Below are 25580 nucleotides of genomic sequence, written 5' to 3'. Positions count from 1 at the left end.
GCAGGTCAATTGTGATGTTTGTGAGGGTTTAGGGAGTTTGCGTACTCCAAATGAAGTTGTAGAAGGAGTGTGCTTACTCCGAAGTTTGACAGTAGGGAAGTTGTTGATCCTCACATGTGTGTGGCACTTTGTGCTCAAAAATTGTCTGCATGGTTGTTGGTATATGGACCCTGTGTGGTCTAAGACTCGGAGTATATTGAAAAGTGTATGAGACACTTGGTTTTTGTTGTAATTTGTCTGGTTTAATAGGTCGATCGGGCGTGGTCGACCGGTCAGAGCATGAGTCAAAGTGAGTGAAAGAAGTTTTCGACTGAGATTTGGTGAGTCCTATGTGCACCAGGACAGACCCACTGATCAGCTGAGAGTGAAATTTCTGGGTCGAATTTTCCTTGCGAATCAGGGAAACCGAGAAAGAGGGAGTAGCTTCTAGAGCGAAACACAATCAGTAAAAAATCCATAAGGTTTCTGAAGCGATTGTGTTACCTTACCTGTAGTAAACTGACAAATTGTGTTTTGATTTTGTTTAGTGCTCGCAATAGTTTTGCATTCGTTTCATGTGAAGTTGAGTTTAGGAGGACAAGCCACAAGACTTTGTCAGCCGCTGTACGTGTAAATGTGATGTCATTCGAGCCACACTGGGATAGGTTGGTTAGTGAGAAGGGTCACGCACGGATTGGCAGACAACCGTGAAGCACAATTGTTTGCGAAGGTTGGTGAAGTGGATTTTGGGATAAAAATCACTTCTTGATTTGATTTAGAATAAAATAAAGGTTGCAGAAATGACATTTTTCAAAGCTTTGAAGAGTGCCTTCAGGGGAGATAAGTACATTACAACGAGTATAGGGGATACAGCACCACCAGAAGGTACACCAGCTTACATTGTAATCAAAGAAAAGGGTGCTGCACCATGTCTTTGGATGAAACAATGGTGCAAAGTGACAGCAAAAAATGGGAACTTAGCGTTTCCTGCCCACTGAACATTTAATTTGAGGAGCTTAGAGATTCTGAGGAGGGTGCTGTATGATCTGAAACCCCCTCCGAGACCAGCACAGTTCGAGGCATTAGCAATCTGGGAATTAGTAGCTAGACAACAACAGCAACAGAAATTTATGAAGAGGAAGAGGAAGGCAGAGAAAACACTAGCGGAGGCTAGATGGGACAGTGAGCAGAAATTCTGGAGAACCGAAACTTTACAGGCGATTAAGTTGTTTCCTGCGATTACACAGGACAGCAAGAGGGCAGGAAGAAAAGCAACCAGAAAGACAAACACAAGCCCATCCAAAAATAGGGAGCAGAGATCAAAGGATTCTAGAAGATCTTTTACACTTGAGAAAGAGTCAGACGATTACAAGTTTATTTTACAGGTATTGAGAAATCGTCCCCCACCATATGTAGCACAAGAGGGCGGTCCGAATTCTAGTGTAAACCCTTCAGCACCAACACGGGTTAACATGACAATGAGTCCAGTGCAGATTAATCCTAGCAGAGCACTCTTAATGCACGTATTACTCCAGTAGCACAAAATCAGGTGCCACAGTCCAACTTCCCAAGAATTTACCCTGATGTACCTATTGTGGAAACTGCCACAAACATAATAGTGCCAACATGACAGGTTTTCCCAAAACTAACATTGGTTCAGACAGAGTCAACTCCACTTTTACTGCCTCAAGTACAGTCACAAGCAATGCCAAAGTACACTCCTATAACAGGGACACAGACAGATATATGTCTGTACTGATGAGCCAGAGTACGGGAATTATGCACCCACAGAACTTGAATGGCAGACCAAGCCCAGATGCTGTATCTGTACCTGTCACCGTTGGCCCAGTTGTACCTTTGTTTGTACCAGAGAATAACAGTGCAAGAGGACAGGGAGTCCTGAGTCAGAATTCAATGAGGGGAGGACTCAATGACAATACTCGAATAGTCTCTCCTATTGGACAGACCTTTGACAGATCGAGATGATTGCTAGACCTTAGCCCATTCGGAGTTCCTCCGGATACTGTAATAGGGGCGAGCGTTAGTCACAGCCTGAAATTACTGACCCTGCAGTCTCCAAATGTAGTTGTGCAACCATTGCCACATGCCCATGCCAACAACATTTTGCTGCAAGGGTCGACTGCACAACAATTGACTGAATGGTTAAACAAGCTGAATATCCCGCAAAGTGCAAATAGTCTCTCCTATGGGACAGACCGAGATGATTGCTAGACCTTAGCCCATTCGGAGTTACACCGGATACTGTAATAGGGTTGACTGCTAGTCACAGCTTGAAATTACTGATCCTGCAGTCTCCAAATGTAGTTGTGCAACCATTGCCACATGCCCATGCCAACAACATTTTGTTGCAAGGGTCGACTGCCCAACAATTGACTGAATGGTTACACAAGCTGAATATCCCACAGAGTGCTCCTAGGGGAGAGGAGTACCTGAACTACACAAGACTAGGAATGGAAGCGGGTGAGCTTATTGAAGGAACTATGGGTGTGAACGGACTCAAATCTTACACCGAAGCAGAATTGGGGTATCTGTGCCCGAAAATTATGAGGGAAGTGAGCAATGTACATCAATGGCTAGCAGACTTGGCAGAGAAGTGTGGCATGGAAATAGAGAACACAAAACATTTGAAAAGGAGTTACAGATTGGATTTTGAGACAAGAGTTTGAACACATGAGATCTGTAGGAATGAAGGTACACCTTAGGGAGTTACAGACATAGGGAGCATTAGACAAATGGGAAGGCAGATGGGTAAAGAAAAGAGATTAAAGAAAAAGGGATTCTGTGGATCTGTCAGCAAATGTGCAGCAATGCACGGATCTGGTGAACATTTTACCAATGAGAGAGATTCCAGGAGGAATTTTGTCCATGTCCCTTGGAGCAGAAGTGACATTCTGTCCTTTACAAATGACTATCCTAGGTTGAGAGAGAAACCAGTAGAATGGTACCAGCAGACAGACAGGTTCATAAAAGTTGCAAAATGCCCGTGGGAGGAGTTGAACACTCAGCTGATTTGTGGATGGAGTGCGGGAGGAGGACAGATTGGCCGACAAAAGAACCAGAGAGAGATCCTACTACAGGTGCACCATCTCCTGAAGTAATGAAATGTTATTACAAGCTGATTGAGTTTTTGAAAATTAGAATTTTGCCCCAAAACATTGACTGGCAGAGAATAGACAGGACAGCCCAGGAAGCAAAAGAGTCAATATATGCATATTATGAGAGATTGTTGCAGGCGTTTAAGCATTACAGCAGTACAGAAACAATTGAGCAGAAAGACATGATTCATTCTGTGTTCAGATTTGTGGAAGGATTGAGACCTGAAATTAGCCAGATGATTAAGAGTCATTTGATTTGCTGGCAAGCAAAGCCGATTGATGAGGTTTTGGTCCTTGTAAGTAAAACTTCAAAAGAGTGAGGGACTATAATAGTCAAGGGATGTCCCATCACAATGCGTTCACACTGTGTTCTCATCACAATGCCTTCTCACTGTGTGAGGCTTGGTCCAACCACTGCAACTGCACGCAAACAGCCTGGTAAAGCTGCTGCAACTGGGTCCAAAGTAGCTGAAAAATATGCTACTGAGCGGTTTACACCTCCATGGACCTGCGTCAAGACAGACAAGGAATATGCATCACTCTTATGACAAAACAACGTGAAGGACTTGGTGTAGTCAGGCATTTCTAAAGTCGGACCTTCGCACAGACTCTCTCTCAATTTAGAAAATGCTTTCATACAAGCCTGGTCTGACATTAGGGGATCAGTGACTTCATTGTGAGTCAGATTCTGCAATGGCTTTAAAATGACTGAAAAATAGGGAATCCATTGGTGACAGTAGCCTACCATCCCTAAAACTATCCTGACATCTCTCTGTGTGGCTGGGGGATTCATCCTCGTTGTGGCTGTGACCCTTTCCCTGGATATTTTCCTTATTCCCTTCTCAATCTGGTGATCCATATATTTCACTTCCTTCTGACAGTACTGTAATTTAAGTGGAGACACTTTATGACCATTCTTTCCCAAATGGTTCAGTAAGGCAATCGTGTCATACTTGCACTCTTCCTTTGTTTTGGATGCAATTAACAAATCATTAATGTACCGTACCAATGTTGATTTGGATATGCGGATCAAGTCGCAAGGTTTTGTGCTTTGAACTGTATATCATTTAAGGATAAGTGGGAATTGTTACTTGAAGAAGATGAAACATGTCCAAGTTATGCACTGCATGTAATACATACCTTGGAAGAATTGAGAACGCTGCAAAATAATGTTGACAGGGAGGAAAAACGATCATGGAGCAAAATGAAATGTGAATTATGGGTTACGGAAGATGGGAAGTTGCTTTTGCTGAATAGATTCTTGACTCAAATGGCTAGATATAATCATGGTCAAGCACATGTTGGGAGGGATGCCATGATTCATCTTTTTAAACAAAATTGGTTGTATCCAAAATTTAGACAAGTTGCTGAAGCAGTTTGCCATTGTTGCTTCATTTGTCAATGAATGAACGTGGGAAAAGGGACTGTGGTCAATTTGAGCCACACTGGAAGAGCGGGAGGTCCATTCAGCAGGATGCAAATGGATTTTATTGAGATACGGTGTGTGGAGGATTGAGATATGTGTTGGTGATTGCATCTTTAGTCACTGGATTGAAGCTTACCCTACACAAAGAAATGACAGCCCCACAGTAGAAAAACTACTGCTTAGGAAACTGATGCCACGTTGAGCAGAAGTTGCATTGTAGTTACCACCCTGAAGCATCAGGACTAGTGGAACAGATGAATGGTACCTTGAAATCAAAGATGGCGAAAATGTGTGCATCCACGAATCTGAAATGGCCTGACACACTACCATTAGTTTTGATTACCATGAGAAACACACCCGACAGGAAGACAGGATTGTCACCGGATGAGATCCTCAAAGGCAGAGTAATGAGGTTGCCAGCGGTTCCTGCGAATGCTCAAGTGAACATAACAGATTATATAGTGTTGGATTACTGAAAAGGTCTGGCTGATGTGGTTCGCTCTTTCTCTCAGCAGGTGGAAGCCACCACACTGCAACCGTCTCAACATCAAGGACACAACCTGAAGGCTGGTGACTGGGTTGTGGTCCGAAAACACATGAGGAAGACGTGTTTAGAACCTTGGTGGAAAGGCCCTTTCCAGGTAGTTTTGAGCACTACCACAGCTGTGAAGAGTGCTGGAGTTCCGAACTGGATCCTCGTAAACCACACGAGAAAAGTGGCATGTTCCTAGGACAATGAAGAGGTGTTTTTGAAAGTACCAACAACGAGCAGACAAACCTCAGAGCCGGAAAGAGAAGAAAGAGGAACTGAAACTGGATCTGAGCACGTTGAGAATGGTTCAGTCATTCCTGTGAGAGAAGGAGAAGAACTCCAGGAGAGTGACAGTGAGCCAATCTCAATTAAGGCTGCAGGAGAGTCTAGTCAGAGGAGGGCTCTCCCAGAAGTAGATGATTTTGAGAGACAAACAGAGCAAACAACAGGCCCCGAGGGGGGAAGGAGTTGCGGCGGATCAAAGCCAATGTGATCTGACTCCTCCTGAATCAGTTGCAGGCCCATCAAGAGAAAATCCTGCAGAGCAAGAAGAAGTTTCAAGTTCAACACTGAAAAGAGCATTGGCCAAGGGTCCACTGAAAGGAGACAAGTGGCTGGAGACTGAAGCAAAGAGAAAGGAAGCAATTGTTGTAACAACAATCGTAGAAGTAGATACGACAAGGAAAGAAGATCTGAGTGAAGGAGAATTGAATGGAGATCGAAATTGAAAAGAAAGAGAATAGCAAGTCGAAGGTACGCTGGTCTTGAATGGGCGTATGCAATAACGAGGGAATGGCAAAGAGAATTTTTGCCTCTGTTTTGATCGAGACATTCCAGGTCAATATTTTGGCGCTTGAAGGAAATCAATGAACTGAACTATTGCAATTACAAGCTGAGAAAAAGGTACAAAGAAAAAGAGACTGTTGAAAGTAACTGGAAAAGACTTTGAAAACCTGATTTGACAAGATAACCTGATTTGACAAGCTGCTAAACTGATTTGGACAAAGGATCCTGGAAGTGAGACTGAAAGCTGTAAATAGCTGCTGAAAGAAGATTAAAGATTTTTGTTTTTGATTTTGCTGCATAGTTACTATTTATCTCATCTACTTTCTGATTTATTACAGATCATGATTAACGTTAGCTAGCAGGGTAGGAAGAACAGATGCTGTAAATACATGAGTACTGGTTTGGCAATTGTGTGTGTGACATTGTGCTTGATATTGATTGTGGGAATGACTGTTCTTGACAAGAGTAAAGCCAACCATACTTCAGCTATAGAAACAATTACTACACTAAAAGAGATAGAGAAGTTTAGTTTAGATGAGAAGTATCTACACGTAGACAATGCACAAGGGAAACTTTCTTCTAATATCTTCTATCATTGAGTGAATATGTTGAGAAGATGGATGCGAGGAATTGCTATGTATGCACGCAGATTCCTTCGTAAGTCGTAGAAGGAGTTACCTATCATAGTTTGCCCCTCACTTATGGGATAAGTTGTAGTCTGTTACTAACAAGATTCTATGACCAGGAGTACATCCAATATTTCTACTCCAATCATGATGTGGTGTTTTCTTTTGCCCCATAATTATGTACCCGAGTAGAGTAGCAAAGCAGAATAATATAGAATTAGTGAGAGGATTGTTTGAGCCTTTTGGCACAGCATATGCGCCCAAGAATAACCTGACATGCTTGCTTACACCATTAGAAAAGAGCTTCTTAGACTAGACAGATGACAGGAGAAAGGCATTAAAAGAGAAACTAGAAAAAGGGACTTTTAGAAATGATTATGCATTTAGTAAAATAAAAACACAAGGGAAATTAGCTTGAGATGTGCAACATGTAGGAAAGCTTTTTGTATATAGGCCTAAATCTAATATTGGCACTTTGTTTTGTGGGAACGAGTGAATGTAGACATGTGTTACTGTTTCAGAGTAAATGGACATTTATGTTGAATGGACAGGATCCATTGATACCTGGTATATATTACCTATGTGCGCAAATGCTTATTACTGTCTTCCAAGAGGATGGTATAGCACATGCTACTTGTGGATAGTTTTCCCAAAGATATTCCAACTTGATGGCTTGAAAAGATGACCAAAAGTGACTTAATTTCATCACATTAAACAAAAGAGAGAGTCTCCTACTGGTATAATGGGAGATATATTTGGAGCAATGATTCCTTAAGTAGGAGTTGTTCTGAATTCTATACAAATTTGAAAGTTGTCTACTATTGTGGATAACATGTTGACAAATTTTTCATCAGCCATGATCCTAATGGATACATGGCTGCGGTACGATCTATGACTTTCCAGAACCGCCTTGTGTTAGACATTCTTTTAGCAAAAGATGGTGGAGTTTGCAAAATGCTTAATTTGAAGCATTGCTGCTCGTATATACCTGATAATAGCGAAGAAATTAGAAGCTTACTTACTAATCTGACTAATAAAAATGCTGATTTTAAAGGGTTGAAAAAAAACAGGTGTTTGTGAGAAAGTAGGCAAAGGATTTGTTTCAGTGTGAAACTGGCTCAGCAACACTGGGAAATTGATAATATTGAAAGTGATACAAGGAATTATTGCAATTTGCATAATTGGAGCATGGGGATTATGTAAATTATGTAGGATGATTGAGTTACAGAAAAGGAAAAATGGTCAGAGGAGGGAAGAAGTGAAAAGTGAAAATTTGTTTATTGAAAATTCGAGGAGGGACCGAAGATTAAAGGGGATAGAGATGACAAATTTTAGCTGAAGCAGAAAATTTGTGTGGGAAGATTTAGGTGTGATGACAAATTTAGTCATCAGAGAAGATTTTTAACGCTGAATTTTACTAATGAATATTCATGTATCCTGAGTGTTGAATTTGTATAGAAAATGAGTTAACATAGAGAAATAATGCACGCATTTGAAATCGCGCCTACCTGAGTGGCCGTCAATGATCATGAAGTGTACTTAATAATGGCTTATTAATGTAAAATGTTGAGCTTATGTTTTGGTTAATGTAGTAGTATGTCATATTAAGGGTTATGTATTTTGTATGAGCTTTATTAATCGTAGGCCTTAATTTAGCAAGGTCTTGGGCCTAGTTACAGAGCCTCGTGTCAAGCTGCATTTCTTAGGCGACTTATAAAATGGCTGCTTAGAGAATTAAATTGTGATTTTCCACTGTACTGAACAAATGCTTGTAGCTGGAATTCTTTCTCATGAGCGATGGGAACAGGAGAAGAGGAGCCAATCATCAACATGTGAACAGTGTATTAGTAAATTCTTAGATTTGGGGTTCTATTTTCATAGGACTACATGCAAACATGTGATTCTTTAACCAATAGCAACTTGTGAAGTAGTTTTAGGAAATCTAACTTAGCCAGACTGCACTGACAAAGGGAACCACTTTGCCATTAGCTTTATTCTTTTGAACTGCCCAGAGAGTCAATTTTTCAGATTATTCTTTTCCGAACTGCCTGAAGAGACTTTACCTTTTTGAACTTTAATTTGAATTCTGATGCCTTGCTGAACGAACTGATGTCCAATTGAGGAAGACTGTCACAGCTTTCTGAACCATACTGCGGACAGGTATAAGAAGATAAGAAGATGTTACTGATTGTTATGTCTACTTGCTTTTGTCCATGGGTACCAACCACTAATTTTGAGAGAGCCATAGTTAGATGTTTTCCAAATTTGTGCTGACTAAATTGTTTTGAATGAAGTCCAAACATGCTATTCTAATCTAAAGTTTAGTTAGGGTACTCACTGATGATGCTTGCTACATGTAACAACAGTTGATGCCTTTTTTTTGCTGAATCTAAATGTAAGTTATTTCGTTTACGCAGTTATTCTTGCTATTAATTTGTACTGTAACCTTAGAATGCATAGTGGCCCAATCTTTGATTATATTGCCATTCTTTAGGCGTTTTGGGCAGCCAGTATTGTTTCTGTATGTTTATCATTTGATTTTGAGACTTAGGGCCAGATATAGCATTCATTTTGCATGGTGCAAACTGCGAAAATCGCAGTTTGCGCCATGCAAAATGCCATTTGCGATGCTCATTCACAATTTGAGAGTCGGTACCGCATCGCTATGCTAAATTGCTTTGTGACTGCGAATGCGGCCGCAAAGCAATTCGCAGTTACCACCAGTGTCACACTGGTGGCAATCCATTCGCATAAGGAAGGGGTCCCTATGGGACCCCTTCCCCTTTGTGAATGTTGCCAAAAAGGGTTTTAAAGAGCAGGCAGTGGTCCAATGGACCACTGCCTACTCTGAAAAACCGAAACCAAATGGTTTCGTTATTTTTTTTTATTTTGCAACTCGTTTTCCTTTATTTAAAAAGCAGTCACAGACATGGAGGTCTGCTGTCTTCCATGCTGTCTTCAGCAGGCCACCATCCCTGTGAGTGCAGGGACTCGCTATGGGGTTGCAAAATGCAACCCACCTCATTAATATTAATGAGGTGGGTCTTTGCGACCCCATAGCGACTCGCAGACGGTGTCTGAAACACCGTTCTGCATCCGATTTTGCAAATCGGAAATTGCGAGTCGCACTGACTCGCAATTTCCGATTTGCAAAATCGGAAAATGCTACATCTGGCCCTAAGTTACTTGACATTAGCATTGTTAACATAGGGAAATAAACTTTTTAACTTTTACATAAAGGTGTGGTTATGCATGGCTGCGAGGTCATGGTGTGTGGAAATTACTGACCCCTATTGATTATTGATGTAATTGATTGTTACTGCTATTGATTTGCATTGATACGGGGTTACATGGTGGGAACTACTCAAAGCGCAGTCAAAAGGTCCATCGACCTACAATGCGTCCCCTTATAAGTTAACTTAATAAGGTCTGACCCGCTAACAGTAGCAATGTGTTTGGACACCCCTACATTTCAACCAGTAACAAGGAATGATAGGACTGTGGTAGTCATAACCCATGCAAGAAGGGCAGGAGAATCATAAGCAACAAACACACTGGTTTTTAGTGCCATGTGCTCCTGTCCTTGTGTCACAGAGGATCACCACCTTCAGTCTGACTCATTAAACTGCCTTCCTTTATTAACAGAGCTCTCCTTGAGTGTCACAAATTTACAGGAAATACATTCATTTGAGGTCAGTGTCTCATAATTGTGAAAATTGAAACGAACATTAATAATAATAAACTGTTAAGCATGGGTTTGATACTATGGCAATGTGTACTGTACACTCTGCCTCTACTGTCAAAATATACTTTTGGTACAACTATTTGAACAATTTTACTTTTTAAATGAAGCCTTGTAATGTTATTTAGTGGTAGTGATTCAGAGACTGTTTCACGATTCTTTCCATTGTCTGCTAAACTTAAAATTAAAATTCCCACCATTCCAAGACTGGTCCCGGAATAAGGAATAATCCCTCCAGTCATGTCAACGATGGCGAGATATCTTAGATGTACATATGTATGCATACTGGCATGTGTATAGCGCAAGTCTAGCTGAAAAACTATACGGTACTGAAAAGGGTGGAGAGCCCAGTGAACAATGCAATTGTTTTACAAGTGACAAACATCGGATAGTTCTAGTAATTTAGGGGCAGGTGGTCTTTCTGAGATGCACAGGGGTTATAACAGTTCCAGAGTCATACTGATACTATTCCAGATCCTGGGTGAACAGATGAAGAAGGCCTGTCCTTTGGATTTTTTTTTGCACCTTTTCTTTGAGTGCCAGTGTCTGAAAGTTGAGTACCTGATACATTTATCTCTGTGTAATCCCTACAGCTTTTCATCTACCAAAGGTGGAAATAATTAACACCACTGAATTATGTATTAATAACTAATGCGTGTTTAGTATATATAAAATGGTCACTAACATTATCATTTGCAGGGAGAAGTTAGTGGCTTCTGTGTATCATGGTCCTACATGCTAAAAACCTAGATCGAAATTGTTGTGATTTGACTAAATATAGTAATCCGAACGAGGAAGTTCTCAAAAAGCAACTAGTGTACGTTTTTGGTCAGAATGCAATCTTGGCTGGAGTGCAGACAAACCACTGTGCTAATTCTATAGAACCTGGCAGCACCCAAGAAAGAGACAGCAAGTTACATCCAGTCTAGGCAGCGAGTAGTGCCCAAGGAAGCCCATGTACAGCTAAAAACACACTGAAATCTTTAACCAATTACTCGCTCTCTCGTATCACCATACTCTGATACCCCCGATGATTCCTGTGAGACCTTGGTCTTGTATCCCCTTACTTTACAGAATTTGCCTTTTCTCAATTGCCTTTTGCAGTTGGCCTTATACTGTGGCTGACTGGCAACTTTTAACAGTTTCACATTTATGATCCATCAATATTTTCCCTGCATGTCTTTGGTTGCCCACATGGATACATCAATGTCTGCAATCTAAATGAAGGAAAGCTCTTGTTCTAAGTTTTAAAATCTATCTGTCAAAATCAGCCCACCATGTGCAACTTCAATTCACATAACAAGTACTACTTTGCTAGCAATATTTTCCAACAACTTTAAAACCACTAAACTGAGAAAAATATTTATTGACTTATTTAGTTCCAAGACTGGCTTTTTTTAATCACTCAGATAAACAATGGGAATCTTGAATACTAGCCCACGGCGACTATTTCTTAGGGTTAGGACTCACACTTTTTGTTAAAAAACGGTATCATGTTTTTCCATACCACACTAGAATGCAATCAGGACTCTACAGCCCCTCGAGGGGGATGTGTACAGTGAAGTTAACATTGGTTGACACATATCAGATAAAACAAGCCAAGAACATTGTTACAGGCTGCAGTGAGAATTAGGAAGGCAAACAAAGATTCAATACTTCCGCTTGCTGTACATAAAAAGGCTGTGACTAACAGTGAGGGTGCATGGTTTGCCAAGGGAATACGTAGTATTACAATCCAGCTGTGTGTCATCCAGCGTGCGTAGGTAATTCCTCAGTGGTTGCCAAATGCCCTTAAGTCTAGGCTGTCGTAAAGATGCATAGAGTTTGCTAGTGTCGTCGCAGTAGATGAGACGTCGCAGCCACTGCTGCATCGTTGGCAAGTGTCTGGTACCCCAATGCAGTGCTATCTCCTTCTTTGTCAAAAGGAGCGCTATGGCCACAAAGCTCCTCAGACCCTTTGGAATATCCCCCACTTATCCCTAAAGGGCCAATAGTGGATCAGGTTGGAGCATTGTACCCAACATTTGTGAGAGTTGGGCAAACACATCAACCCAGTGTGCTACGTGCCCATGTCATATGCAGGATATCAGCAATTGGTGCGTGGGATTTTGAGGCAATTGGGGAACCGTGAAGGCTCAATACGTCCCATTGCCATAGGCGTTATGTAGGTCCTGTGGAGGAACTTACAATGTTTATGTTTGTGACAATGACTGAAGGACACTAAATGGGTTTGGCCACAACAGGCCAACCATATTTTCTCGGATAGTGGGCGCTCTAGGTCAGTTTCCCAGTCTGTCCTGAGTATCACATAGGATATGGGCATGCTGTCAATGCAAGCACGGTAGAGCTTGGAGGTAAGACTCGCCCCGGATTCTGTTGTTATAACTAGGGTTAAAGGTGCACATTCCAGAGGGCCTAGTGGATATGAGGCTGTAGTTTTATTGTGTCCGAACTGGAAATAGCTAAGTGGTTCCCAAACTGTGTGCGGGTCCCCTGGCTAGTTTTGATGGCGCACCTGGGAGCCGTGGCTCCCAGTTTGGGAACCACTGAGTTCAACTGTACCTTTATTCTTATCTAAGGCTCTAACTCAGACATTTTCCCTTGCCCCCACTTTGATCCAAGGATAAACCTGTCTGTCAGCAGAATTCCACTGGATGTCCTGGAGCAATCTCCAGTACAACATGAGCAAAACAGAAGTCCTAGTTTTTAGTTCCCCCACTCCTTTATTGGGTGGTGACATTTGGCCTAGTTCTGCTGTGTCTCTTCTGACTCCCGCCACGTTAGTTCATAATCTTGAGGGTAAGCTTGGCAATAAATTGTCCTTCAACGCCCAGGTGGACGGTGTGGTGGGCACCCGTTTCGGGCTTCTCAGATCTTTGAGAACGTTTCTGTCCCCACAATGCCAGAAGATGGTAGAGCACGCCCTTATAATCTTGCGGCTGGATTATGCCAGTGCAATATACTGGGGTCTCCCATTGTACAGAATGCAACAGCTCTCTTAAATAGTCTGAAGAAAAATTCCATCCATGGGCACCTTAAAGAATTGCATTGACTGCCAATTCGGGACAGAGTGAAATTTAAGGGACTGGTGTTGGCCTACTGAGCCTTTTATAGAATATGTTATGCTTATCTGGCCAAAAGACTTATTCATTACCATCTGGCTAGAACTCTGCGTCCTTCGGATGCACTTCTGGTGGTGATAACTAAAACTAAGGGGAAAAATCGGGGTGGTACCTCCTTCTCTACGCTGGCCGCTTCTGGGTGGAATGCCCTTCCTCTCTACCTGCATGCTACGAAGGATGAAGGTTCCTTAATGAGAGCCTAAAAACCTGGCTGTGTAATAGTGCCTTCTAATGCAGTTGTAGGGTCAATGGTTGACAAGCTTATTAACGCTGGGACAACGTAAAATAGCTGGGCTCTTTATGAATTTGATGTGGCTTGGTAAGCCTAATCTTGGACTTTTATGCCCCTAACTGTAAACCTGAATCTAACATTATTTCTCGCCCCAAAGTATTTTTCTGATTTTGTTCCATTAACTAGTTACTCACTAGAATCAAATGTTAGGATATCTAAAAATCCTGTCTCCTAAATTTCACAGGGGCCAGTACTTGTCCTCCCGACCACTGAACTGTGCACACGTGGCTCTGCAATAAAAGGACCTTGGTGAAGTCCACCAATTATGCCCTAACACTACTTACTTGGCAGGTTGGAGCTGCATAAATCCAATTTAATGTAACACGAACTGCAGGGCTGAGACTAGTATTAAACGGGGGTGAGAGGTCGGACACCCCGTAGAAGGGATGAGGGGTAGCGAAAATTAGCAGCATCTTCGGTGTTACTTGCACTATTTATTCCTCTGATTTCAGCTGCTTTGTGGTGTGTTCTGAGTTAGACCTGTAGAGGTGGGGCAGGTAATCACAACTGCATCTTAACAGGTCAATGTGATCTAATGAAGAAGCAGGAACAATACAGTACGCACCCTCCCCACGCAGCTGCCAAGGGTACTTATGAAAAGATAATTACAAGGTAAGCTCACCTGAGAAAAATGCTTAAATGTCTTCAAAGAAGACTTTGCCAGAAGCATGCAGGTGCGAATGAAACTGTATAAATATTTTTTTTTTAAAACAGAACAAATACCGTAACACTATATGGTACCAGTCGAGGAAAAGTATCAAGAGGTAGCCATTTTGTCACATCACTCCCACAATCTAGTAGCGTTTCTGTCATAATTACCTTACCCAGAGGGCAAACAATAAATTAATAGAGATTTTAAACAAAGTTGAAAATTGTGTAACTATGTTAGCTACTGAATGGTTGTCGTTAATTAGCACGTGTATAGGTCACAATCGGCCATTAGTACGACACTGTACGTACGAGTGAGGCGCTACTCAGCTCGAGAAAGTATAAACAACAGGTTATTTTCCCCTAAGCGGTTCTAATGATATAAACGACAAGTGCATGTGGTACACCTCTCCCATGCCTCCTACATACACCCTCCTCGAGAGGGAGGAAAGCGCGGACGGGTGTCACGCGCAAGCCATAATGCACAGAGGGAGCGTGATGGAATGCAGCTGTAGGCACTGTGACGTCATGCAGCGCACAGCCAAACTTACTGTCACCTGTAAGGTCACAGCAGTCAAAAGTAGAGGCCAGAAATGTGGAGTTTATGATTTTGCACCTGACAAAGCACTAAACCAGGGGCTCGGCGACAGGGTCAGGAGACACACCCAGCAATACTGCTTCAGCAAGAAAGGAAGAACATCTGCATTGAAATGGTACCAATGCCGCAAATGACCAAGAGGATACAATAATGCGTTTTCTAACAACATACACACACTTGTTTTTAATGTATTTAACCAATCACATTAAAAAAACAAGTGTGTGTGTTACACATGCATGTTTGGTAGAAGACAGGCGTCCCATATTTTCTAATGCCCGTTGTATGGTTTATAATTATAACACAAAATTAAAATACCTCAGGCCAGGGATCAGGGCCTGTCACTGGACGCTTACTGGTAGCGCTCACGGTCCCAGTCTTACAGTGACCCTGAGACATCCAGTATGAAGGTGTATTTTAATTGCGTTTCATAATTTGTTTTTCATAATGCACCACACACCTCACTGTTAATGTATTAGCGGTTGCACGGAGGCCTGATAGAGTGAATAGGCTGGGACACTCATATAACGCATGTTAAAATGCCTCTAGGCGCACTCCTTTAGCCAGTGCAAGGGACCAGCGGGAGTGATCCGTTTCCCGGCAGCTGTTCCAGAGCTGAAGACACGAGGGTGCGGATAACAAGTGAACCACTAGCTTCTTATTACGCAATGAAGTGTAAACACACACTGCAGTGCAAGACACACCTCCGCGGCACACTCAAAGTTAGTTAAATGAGCTCTTTACAATGTCACCGACGCCTCAACACGCTGAATTAAACACCTCGACGCCTCATACCGCCCCGCCCGTGGCGCGTACTTGTAAGGCAGAGCTCGTTCAGAGAAAGCCGTCGATCTGACTCCAGACTTCATTTAATATCGTTACCACAAACGACAATCTGAAACTAAAGCGACTTTATTAGATATAAAGCGAGGAAGAACTTGCATATGCTAGAAACCCTCACATTTTGGCGAATGTGTTTGTGCAAAATCTGCACCGTTTTGCTAATGGGCACAGATGTGCCGTGCAAAAAAAGTAGCGGCGTGGCGTTTTTGATACCACCACACTACTTTCCTTATAGCCGCAAAATCGCACGAAAAAACACTCTGCACACACTGGCACGTTTTACACCATTCATACTACTATTGAAAGCGACAGGAACCCCGGAAAAACTAGCTACTAGAATCTGCGCTTCAAAGTGGTGTGAGGCATTAATCTGCAGCCTGTAAGACCCGAGAGAAAACTAGAGAGTTATTTCGTTTCGCACTTCCTCCTGGGCAACACTAGAAGCTCAAACCACCCCCGCTGCCCCTTCCCTGAAGTTTGTGTACCTGGGTCTGCGGTCCTCTGCACCCCTCGACTCCCGTTCGCTCTCCAGCACCCGCTGCACCCTGCTCCTCCTCTCCGCCTTCACGGACCCGTTGTCAGACCCGCAGCTGTCCCTCGACGCTTCGTGCCCAGGCCCAGCGTGAACTCTTTGAAATCTCGCGTTCATGCTGGCATTACTAAGGCACGAGGAACGCGCGCTCCTGCTCACCTGGCAGCAGCCAGATGAAATCAATCGCTGCTACATTGGGAAACAATGCATGGGACGCTCCTACTTGCACCCAGGGGCTTGTTTTGACAGCTCAAATGATTGCCTGTCCTCTTAGCCAATCCACGCTGCAAACTGGGAGCCGGCGCTGAGGCCCAGCAAATCGCTTCCCCGAGTGGGCGGGCTCTCTTTTGATGAACACAGCATGAAGTGGTTGAGTAACATTTATAACATAACTTTGCCAGCAGAAAGACCGCGTTCCAAGGTACATATCACCTTTAACCAGTTGCTCAAGCTGTCTAAAATGTGCGGTTTATAGAACCAGGCTTTAATTACAACTTCTTAATTCTAATCAGCATGTTCTTAGTGTATTTACATTCTTGTCTTCACAATGTATTTACATACCATACCCGCGTCCACTTATGGAGGAAGTCGCCTTGTATATGTAGAGATGCATCTGAGGAAGAAACGAAGTGAAGGTGACCCGGTAGGACCCGTAAATACCCCGGTACTGCCTCATCTGCTGTCCTTTAAGTGTGGGAGGAAAAGAGTTTAAGGTTATTACTGTGATGTTTGGAGTTTTTGTGCATTCTATTTTTTGTGCATTAGTAACATCGTGCAGAACGTGGATTTACTTTTGAATTTATATGTGCACGTGATGCTATTGCACTTGAAGCAAATTTTCTATGACATATAGGTGTTTTTTTTTCCTGGATCTTGCTAACTAGGCCTCAATTTAGAGCCTAGACATAATCTTGTTAAAATGGATGTCTCCTCCTGCATGTATACTGTTCATTATTCCTGCAGCACACAGTCACGCAGAACTATGTTTGTTTATTTCAATTGGTGTTGTTCTTGCTGTTCTCAGTGAAAACTTTCTAGGGTGGTCACAATGAGGTTTCTTTTTCTGAGGACCACCTGCTAGCTCACTGCACCCTATTTATTCTGAATAGTTCACTGTTGTTCGTTGAACTAGTTTGCCCTGTTATCTCTGGATGACATCAGCAGAGATTGGGAAGAATCAATACTCATGTACTGGTATACTGCTTAAATTCTAAGGCGTCATGGCGTTTCACAAAAATGAGCTCTTATTTGCTAAGAATGCAATTCTTGTGCTCCCATTATAATGATTCTGCAGAACTAATGATTTTCTATATTAGAAAATGGTGTATAACCCACAGCGGTGGCTGCCACATATGTCAAGGGTGAGGATGAAGGGGGCTGCTGGGAGAAACAAGTTTTTAAGAGAAAAATAAAACACTTACCGTTTCTGCTGCAACGCCTGTCTCCCGCCGCCTCCAGCCGTCTCGCTCTTCTTGTGGTGTCACGGCATTTGCTGGGACACCAGCACAGGCTCCCCAGCCATCCCGGCGCTGCTTGCATGCTAAACATAGCATGAAAGCAGTGTCAGGATTGGTATGAGCAGCTTGGACTGCCGCTTATGCACAACCCTGGAATCTGTGCTGTTTCTCCATACTGGTTGTGTATACAGCCGGGCTGGAGAAACCTAAGTGCACATGTATGTTTGGCCTGCCTCAGACAGCCGACTAAACACACATGTGCACTTAGTGCACTCTCCCTTCCTACCCACTCCCACCTCCTGTGGCCCAGCCCCGCCCCTCTCTGTACACGCTGCTGGCTGAGTCAGCAGATTAAAAATGATGGAAAATAGCAAGCTATCGTTTTATTTTTCATCTGCTGGCTCAGCCAGGGGGCGATGCCCCTCCACCACTGCGGAGGAGCTGCCCTTGTAAACCACGCATTTTGGGTGTGAACCAGAAAATTCCCAAAGACTTTCCTCTGCCACTAGGGATGCTATCCGTTTCTCTATTCATTTTGCTGCTTTATCATTTTTCTGATTTCCTCTTCTGTAATACCCTATTCTGAGAGCCTTCATGGCACTGACTTCATGCATTTTGCATTTATGATCTCTGTATCTCACATTTTGAAGTTTTTGTAATAAATCTTTTACATTTTATTCCTGTTATAAAAAACAATTATTGAGTAAGCCCTTACTTAATTGAATGTATTTTCATACGCTGTGGCGTGCCTTGTCTAGGGGACATATTGCCTCATGACATTGAGCACACTGTCTCTGATTCATCAACCCATGGGCGAGTTATAGAGGTCAGATTTTGAGGTGTACAAATTTAGGGGTTCCCCCGAGCACACAATGTGAATTTGACAGCGCTACAGCTAACCAGGCACTAACAAAGCCACTAGATTTCTATTTTGTTGAGTGAACACTATTAGTTGTGGGTACATTCTTTGGTCCATAGATGCTCTAGGGTCAGCGTTTGGATTGTGTGGGGAACGGGCAGTGGGAGAAGGCGTTACTTTTCAACCTGTTATAATTGTGAGAGAGTTCTGATAATGGAGCGGTGGTCCAACTTAAACTTTCATTAGAAGTGCATTGATCTGAGGGATGAACATATAGAAAGGACATGGCACAAGTGGGTAAAATAAGGTTACACATTAAATGAGGAGGCACTTGAGAGCTATGGATGAATTATGTCTCAATATCACCTACTTGCCTCCTTGACCATGAGCATTGATTAGAGATCCACACACCTGCGCCATCACACTGTCATGTACACTCACTGTATCCTGAACCCAGGTCACTGCTCTAACTGGGAATCAGAAGCACAGAAAGCTCTGGGGCCGGTAGGGCACAAGAGATGGATTTCCACAAGTGTAGGGATTATGGAGCCCCAAAAACAATGACAATTGCGATTTAGGTGTTCTCTCTTGTCCAGCAAAATTAATTTTGGAGATCATTTGATAGCTGCTTTGTTATGGGAAGATGTCCCTAGTCATTTTACTGGCTCTGTTGACTGCATTCAACTTTATAGAGTATGAGTTGCTGCTCAGGTGCCTAAAACCAGAGGCCCTGGTCTTTGAATCAGTGCTTTGGTAGTCGCAGTCCTTTCTTAGGTATAGGGCACAATATCCCAGATTGACCACGATGTTGCGCAGCATACAAATTTGCTGCATTTCGTTGCAGAAAAGGGAAAACACAAGGCAAAGCTACATCTATTAAGATTGGCTTGTTGCTGGTGTACTTTCCTGTGCTGGTAGTCACAAAGGGTTGCCTTGCATGACACAGAGTCTTGTGCCTCGTGCCATGGTACAGAAGTAAACAAACACAAATGATGGACCGAATGCAGAAGCAATCAAACATTCACCCCCAGTCACAGATCCGGATTTACTCCATCAATTCTTTTGCTCACCATGCCAACCCAGTTTAGACCCAGCCATATGCAAATCAGTCTTGACCCTGTTCCCCATGGGAACAGTCCAGCCTGAACTGCCAGGCCAGGCCCTCCCTGGACCTGAAACAACCACCCTGGGACCGGTTTCAGGGTATCACCCTTCATCAGCCAGGCCAGCTTGAATCCAGCGGCATAGTGAACCCGGGACCCATGTCTGGACATAGCCGGCGCACTTATGGCGACAAAAGCAGACAAACACAAATGATGGACGGAATGCAGAACCATTCAAACATTCACCCCCAGTCACAGATCTGGGTTTACTTCATCAAGTCTTTTGCTCACGTTGTCACCCCAGTTTAGACCTAGCCATATGCAAATCAGTCTTGACCCTGTTCCCCACAGAAGTGAGCATGTTGTGTCAAGCATTGAATTTGTTCTGGAAGCGTGCCCTTTTAGTACAAATTCCCATGCACTGAGTAACTCAGAAGGATCACACACATTGGATGTGTGCTGGTACTGTAGGACACCTGCGATGCATTTTTTTGGGAGAAATTAACACATTTCCCATTGCTTGAGCCTGCTTCAAAAAGGCTTTAGCTTTTGGTACAAACACCATCTGGCTATCTTAGTACATTACCAGTCATGGCGCGCTTCGCTCACAAGGGTAGGGCGGGTGTGGCGCACAGGGGTGTCGGTGTTGAGAGAGCGTAAAATGTAATGAAAAAAATAAAATTAAAAAAACGTACCCGATCCACCGCTCTTCTTTCTCCCGTCGCTGCACGCACAGGCTCCCAGCCTGCCATGCGGCCAATCCTGACGCAGCTCAGAGCAACGTCAGGACTGGCTGGGAGTGCCCAGCTAGGGCTCTCCCAGGCAGACTGGGAGCCTGTATATGCTCTCTCCAGCACAGTAACTGTGTTGCTGGGTTGGAGAGAGCCTATTGTGCGTGTGTGTTTGGCCGGCCCGAGACGGCCGGATAAACATACATGCACACTGAGGGAAGTGCACAGTGCACTCCCCTTACAAGTCGTCACCCCGTGGTCCCACCCCTTTAACAAACAAAACAATAACAAACATGATTTATTATCGTTTCATTTGTTAAAGGTTTTGCAGCTTCTGCTGCTGGCGGGAGGGGGCGACGCCCCTCCACCCTAACGGAGGAGCCGCCGCTGTACATTACGCCTTGCAGCAAAACGTTTGGATGTTTATGCTAATTTGCCTCAGTAACACACTATTGAGGTAAAATGAGTTAAAATAGTTTCTGCACCCAGAAAAGGACACTGTTCCAGCTCCAAAAAACCCTCGCACTTCACATCACGTTCTGCCAGTGCAAAGGCTTAATAAACCTGGGCCTTTGTGTCAGACGAGGATAATTACAATCAGGAACAAAAAAGGTGTTGAATGGAGGCCCACAGGATTCACATCTATACAATCCTCTTCAACATTTCCATCAAACCGTTTTTTAGACTGATAGACTCTGAAGGAATTTAATTTCACCCACATATTGACACAACAAATTTATTTTCAGGTAGAAGGGCTACAAGAATCCTTTCAGATATTGAAATACTGAAGTGGGAAGTGGCCACATGAATGAACCCTGGTGAACTTAAAGTAAACAATGTCAAAGCATAGGTACTTGTCAAGTGATGCGGACACTGGCATCCTCATTACAAAGCAGGTGCTGGGAACTCATCACAATGTGGGGAATGGAGAATCTGCTTCCTCTACCTTTCTACCATCTTTGTGCTTAAATTATACAATTCAGAAGTAATCTGAGATAAGGAAGCTAGCTGGAACACACCAATCAGTTCAGTAATTGAATCTGACTACTTCTGTTTGCCTCAACTAAAACAGGCCCTCACATTGAATAATGAGATTCTTCATTGGGCATAGCTGACACTTAAAGCAATTCTAATAAAATATTAGAACATTGAGAGCTCCACTGATGACGATAAATTGACTCAGGGCCAACAACTGATGGTTCATACCTTATTCTCCAAGATTTCAATTATTTTTTAAAAACTTTATTTATCATTTTAAAACACATCAAACAACAAACATATGGCAATGCAGTTCAAACATATACACTATACAGCATATAAATGATCAAGCATCTGCACAAATTATATATAATATCATCTTGTGTGCTCAGAGGGCAATTGAGCACCAGCAGGCAGAAAACAGTCAGTGCTGAAATAGAGAGATAGACATGCATGGCTTGAATTCAACATGAGCTGGCATCATTAGTTAACTGCGATGTGGGAGGAGTGGCAGCCAATGTAAACAAGTAGTCCCTTAGCAGCTGCCAAATGTCCCTAGGCCAAGAACTCACAGGCTGTAGTGAAGCGTAAAGTTCATTATTAGAGTTGCAATACATGAGGCTGGCCAACCATGAGTGAACGCTAGGTGCACGTTTAGAACACCATCGGATTGCAACCTCCCGCTTATCCAGCAAAAGCAATATCACTGTGAGGCGCCTTATGGACATGGGTAAGTTGTCAGTATAGCCAAGAAGGGCAGAGAGAGTGTCCGGCCATACAGATCAACCCACAATGGCCGACACTCTGTCATACACCTCACACTAAAAAAGTTTAATGTTAGAGCAGGTCCAGGTCATATGTGAAAAATCAGTGATGAAAGCACAGCACTTGGGGCAGGCAGCAGGGCGGCTCAGGTCCATTCGAGCTGTATCTCTGGGGGTGATGTATACCCTTCTAAGGAATTTAAAGTGTATTAATTTGTGTCATTGGTTAGATGAGACAAACCTGGTCTGCACATAGCATACCTCCCAGACTTTTTGGGATAGTGGGCAACCCAGATCTCTCTCCCAGGATTCCCTTAGTCGTATATATGGAAGAGGTAAAGCCTTAATGCAAGCCAAGGAGAGTCTGGATACCAAGCACATCCCTAAGGCCGCCGTAGCAACCAAGGTAAGTGGTGTAAACTCTGCAGGAGCCAGTGGGTACGTAGTGTAGCGTGCTTGCATGGCACGTTGCAGACGGCATAGTACAAAGTGTTGCAAGAGTTTAGTGTCTGCGAAGCGAGTATCTGTTTTGCATGAAAATATGTGGTCATCTGGGAAAACGTCCCCGAAAGTGTTAAATTGAACAGCTTGTAATGTGCACTGTATGGGTGCCTCCTGTATGATGGGTATAAATGGATTGTTAATCAGGGTCAGTGCTGGGGAGTACAATGTGTTGCATTGAAGCAAATGTGCCAGTCTGCGCCATGCCCAGCTAATTGTGGAGATAGTCTGAATATCTCTACGATGTAGTGGAACACCACCAGGTAGAAGGGCACCCAGCGGGACAGGATCCGCCAGGTCCTGCTCCGGGATAGAGTAATAAAGACAGACATCAGGATGATACTAGTGATACGTGTACTGACACTGCACCACCAAATAGTAAAGGTGGAAGTGAGGGTCCTCGAACCCATTCCACTCATACAGGAGAGTAAGAATCTCCCATCGGATGCTCAGATGTTTATCCGCCTATACCAGTCGAATGACCAGGCTACGAAGTGTAGCAAAAAAAGAGTTAGTGAGCTGGATTGGAATATTTAGAAATAGATAAAGAAATTGGAGGAGAACCACCATTTTTATGAGTGATAGCCGGGCTGCCATAGAGATCGGCAGCTTCACCCACCTATCCACCTGTGCAGTGAATCTCTCCATCGCGGGTCCATAATTATGCTGTATCACCTGCTCCCTGTCTCTGTGCAAATGAATACCTAAATATGTCGCCGAATCAGGGCACCAGCGCAAGGGAAATTCTGTCTCAGGTGGGCGAGTAATATCAGTCAGCGGAAACAGCTCTGACTTGCTCCAATTTATATGCAACCTAGAGAACGCTCCAAAACGGGTCACCTCTGCCAGTACTAGTGCCAGGTTTGTGTCCAGATGGCAGACAAATAGCAGGATGTTATCTGCATATAGCGACACCAGGAGCGGTCCACTGGACCACTGCAGTCCTCTGTGGATATGTCCCTTATATAAGTGACGTACCAGGGGTCCATCGCCAGGATAAAGAGCAGAGGTGACAGAGGGCACCTCTTCCGCGTACTGTGTGTTATGGGGGAAAAGGAGGAGAGCTCACCACTAAGCTGTATGGCTGCTGTAAGCTGTGAATACAGCAGAGCAATCAGTTTGGTGTAGCCTCGGAGGAACTCGAGCTTATTAAGGACAGCATGCAAAAAGGACCACTCAAGTGAATCGAAAGTCTTTTTGGCGTCCAATAAGGCAATCGCCACATGAACCTCTGGGGACTCTCTGTTTATCACCAAAAAGACAGTGCAAAGATTGATAGAGGTAGAGAGATGCAGAACAAAGCCAGACTGAGGGGGGAGATAATCATGTCCAACAACAAGGAAAGGCAAGTAGCAATCATTTTGACCAGGATCTTATTGTCAAAATTTATCAGAAAGAGGGGTGTGATATGACCCACAGTATAGAGGGTCTTTGCCGGGTTTGGGCAAAAGAGCAATAACTCCCTCTCGCATAGATGCAGGCAGAGCACCAGCCTCCAGAGGCTCGGCATACATCGATACCAGATGAGGGCTTAGAATATCTTTGTATTTCTTGCAGAACACCCCAGCAAACCCATCCAACCTCGGGGCTTGCGCCCCATCTAATGAATCAATCGCCTGCAACACCTCCTCGGCAGAGAAGGGTTCACCAAGGAACTGTTGTTGGGTGGATGTGAGCCAAACCATGGCAATGTCATCTAAATAGTCCTGTAACTTAGGTCCAGATGGCCCCGCCTGTGCTGTATAAAGTATGGAATAATATTTGAGAAGCTCCTCCTGGACCTCAGCGGAACCGACAACAACGCTGCTGTCAGGTCTTTTAATTTCAAGGATATGGGACACAGGATGTGGGGGCTGGATCAATCTGGCTAACAGCCTCCCGGGTCTGTACCCCTCTCCACATCTACAGGCCGTTGCCCATGTAATGAACCTCTCTCTCTGCCAATACGTTGAACTCATCAAGCAAAGCCCTACACCGCCCCAGATGAGGGGCGACATCGGCCGCCTCAGTCACCCTGTCAATGTCTATAATCTGTGCCTCCACCCGCGCTAGATCACAACATACCTCATTTAGGGCCAGATGTAGGTAGGTTTCCTTTTGCGAGGTGCAAAGTGCGAGTCCCAACGACTCGCAATTTGCACCTCGCAAAAGGAAATGCAGAAAGGTGTCTCAGACACCTTCTGCGACTCGCTATGGGGTCGCAAAGACCCACCTCATAAATATTTATGAGGTGGGTCGCAGTTTGCGACCTCATAGCGAGTCTAGGCACTCACGGGGATGGTGGCCTGCTGGAGACAGCAGACCACCATGTCCGTGACTGCTTTTCAATAAAGCAGTTTTTTTTTTTCTCTTTGCAGCCCGTTTTCCTTAAAGGAAAACGAGCTGCAAATAGAAAAAATAACGAAACCTTTTAGTTTCGTTTTTTTTCAGAGTAGGCAGTGCTCTGAAAAAATATTATTGTGAGCATTCACAAAGGGGAAGGGGGTCCCATTGGGACCCCTTCCCGTTTGCAAATGAGTTACCATCCACTTCAAGTGGATGGTAACTGCGAGTTGATTTGCGACCGCTTTCGCGGTCACAAATCGACTCTACATCGTGGTGCAACTCGCAAATAGGAAGGGAACACCCCTTCCTATTTGCGAGTCTGAAACACATTTTGCGAGTCGGTACCGACTCGCAATATGTGTTTCTGCATCGCGTGAGGGCATTAGCGCCTCGCAAACGGCGTTTTTCGGCGTTTGCGAGGTGCTAATGCCTTCCTACATCTGGCCCTTAGTTTAAAAAAATTGACCACTGTCTCCCTCAGGCCGCACAGAATGGAGCGTCCAACAACACCATGTCTGGGAACCTCCAAAATTTCCTGGCCCCACAAGCCGCAGGTATAGAAAATGTCATCAGTACTGGGGAGTGGTCTGAAGTAAATGCGTGACATCTGCAACCCACTGTGC

The 25580-nt window shown here is 43.8% G+C and overlaps 1 protein-coding gene and 1 long non-coding RNA gene across 6 annotated transcripts in view; one reads left to right on the top strand and one right to left on the bottom strand.

The window, feature by feature from the left end:
* Positions 1 to 16448, bottom strand: part of EXPH5 (exophilin 5) — a 548780-nt gene extending 532332 nt beyond the window's left edge. For all 3 annotated transcript variants that reach the window (XM_069202313.1, XM_069202314.1, XM_069202315.1), the window contains exon 1: positions 16193 to 16448. In XM_069202313.1, coding sequence (XP_069058414.1) covers positions 16193 to 16356 — 164 coding nt within the window. In that variant the 5' untranslated portion in view covers positions 16357 to 16448. The remainder of the gene's footprint in view (positions 1 to 16192) is intronic.
* A 146-nt stretch (positions 16449 to 16594) lies between these two features.
* Positions 16595 to 25580, top strand: part of LOC138249222 (uncharacterized) — an 87103-nt gene continuing 78117 nt past the window's right edge. Inside the window, exons 1-2 of one of the 3 annotated variants that reach the window (XR_011194794.1) lie at positions 16611 to 16660; positions 16828 to 16891. This is a non-coding gene — a long non-coding RNA (uncharacterized lncRNA). Of the gene's footprint in view, positions 16661 to 16823; positions 16892 to 25580 lie in introns of all 3 variants that reach the window. The other 2 variants (XR_011194793.1, XR_011194792.1) reach the window with 2 other exon arrangements.

Source organism: Pleurodeles waltl, chromosome 8, assembly GCF_031143425.1.
Source record: "Pleurodeles waltl isolate 20211129_DDA chromosome 8, aPleWal1.hap1.20221129, whole genome shotgun sequence".
NCBI lineage: Eukaryota > Metazoa > Chordata > Amphibia > Caudata > Salamandridae > Pleurodeles > Pleurodeles waltl.
This window is presented reverse-complemented; position numbering and strand designations above follow the sequence as displayed.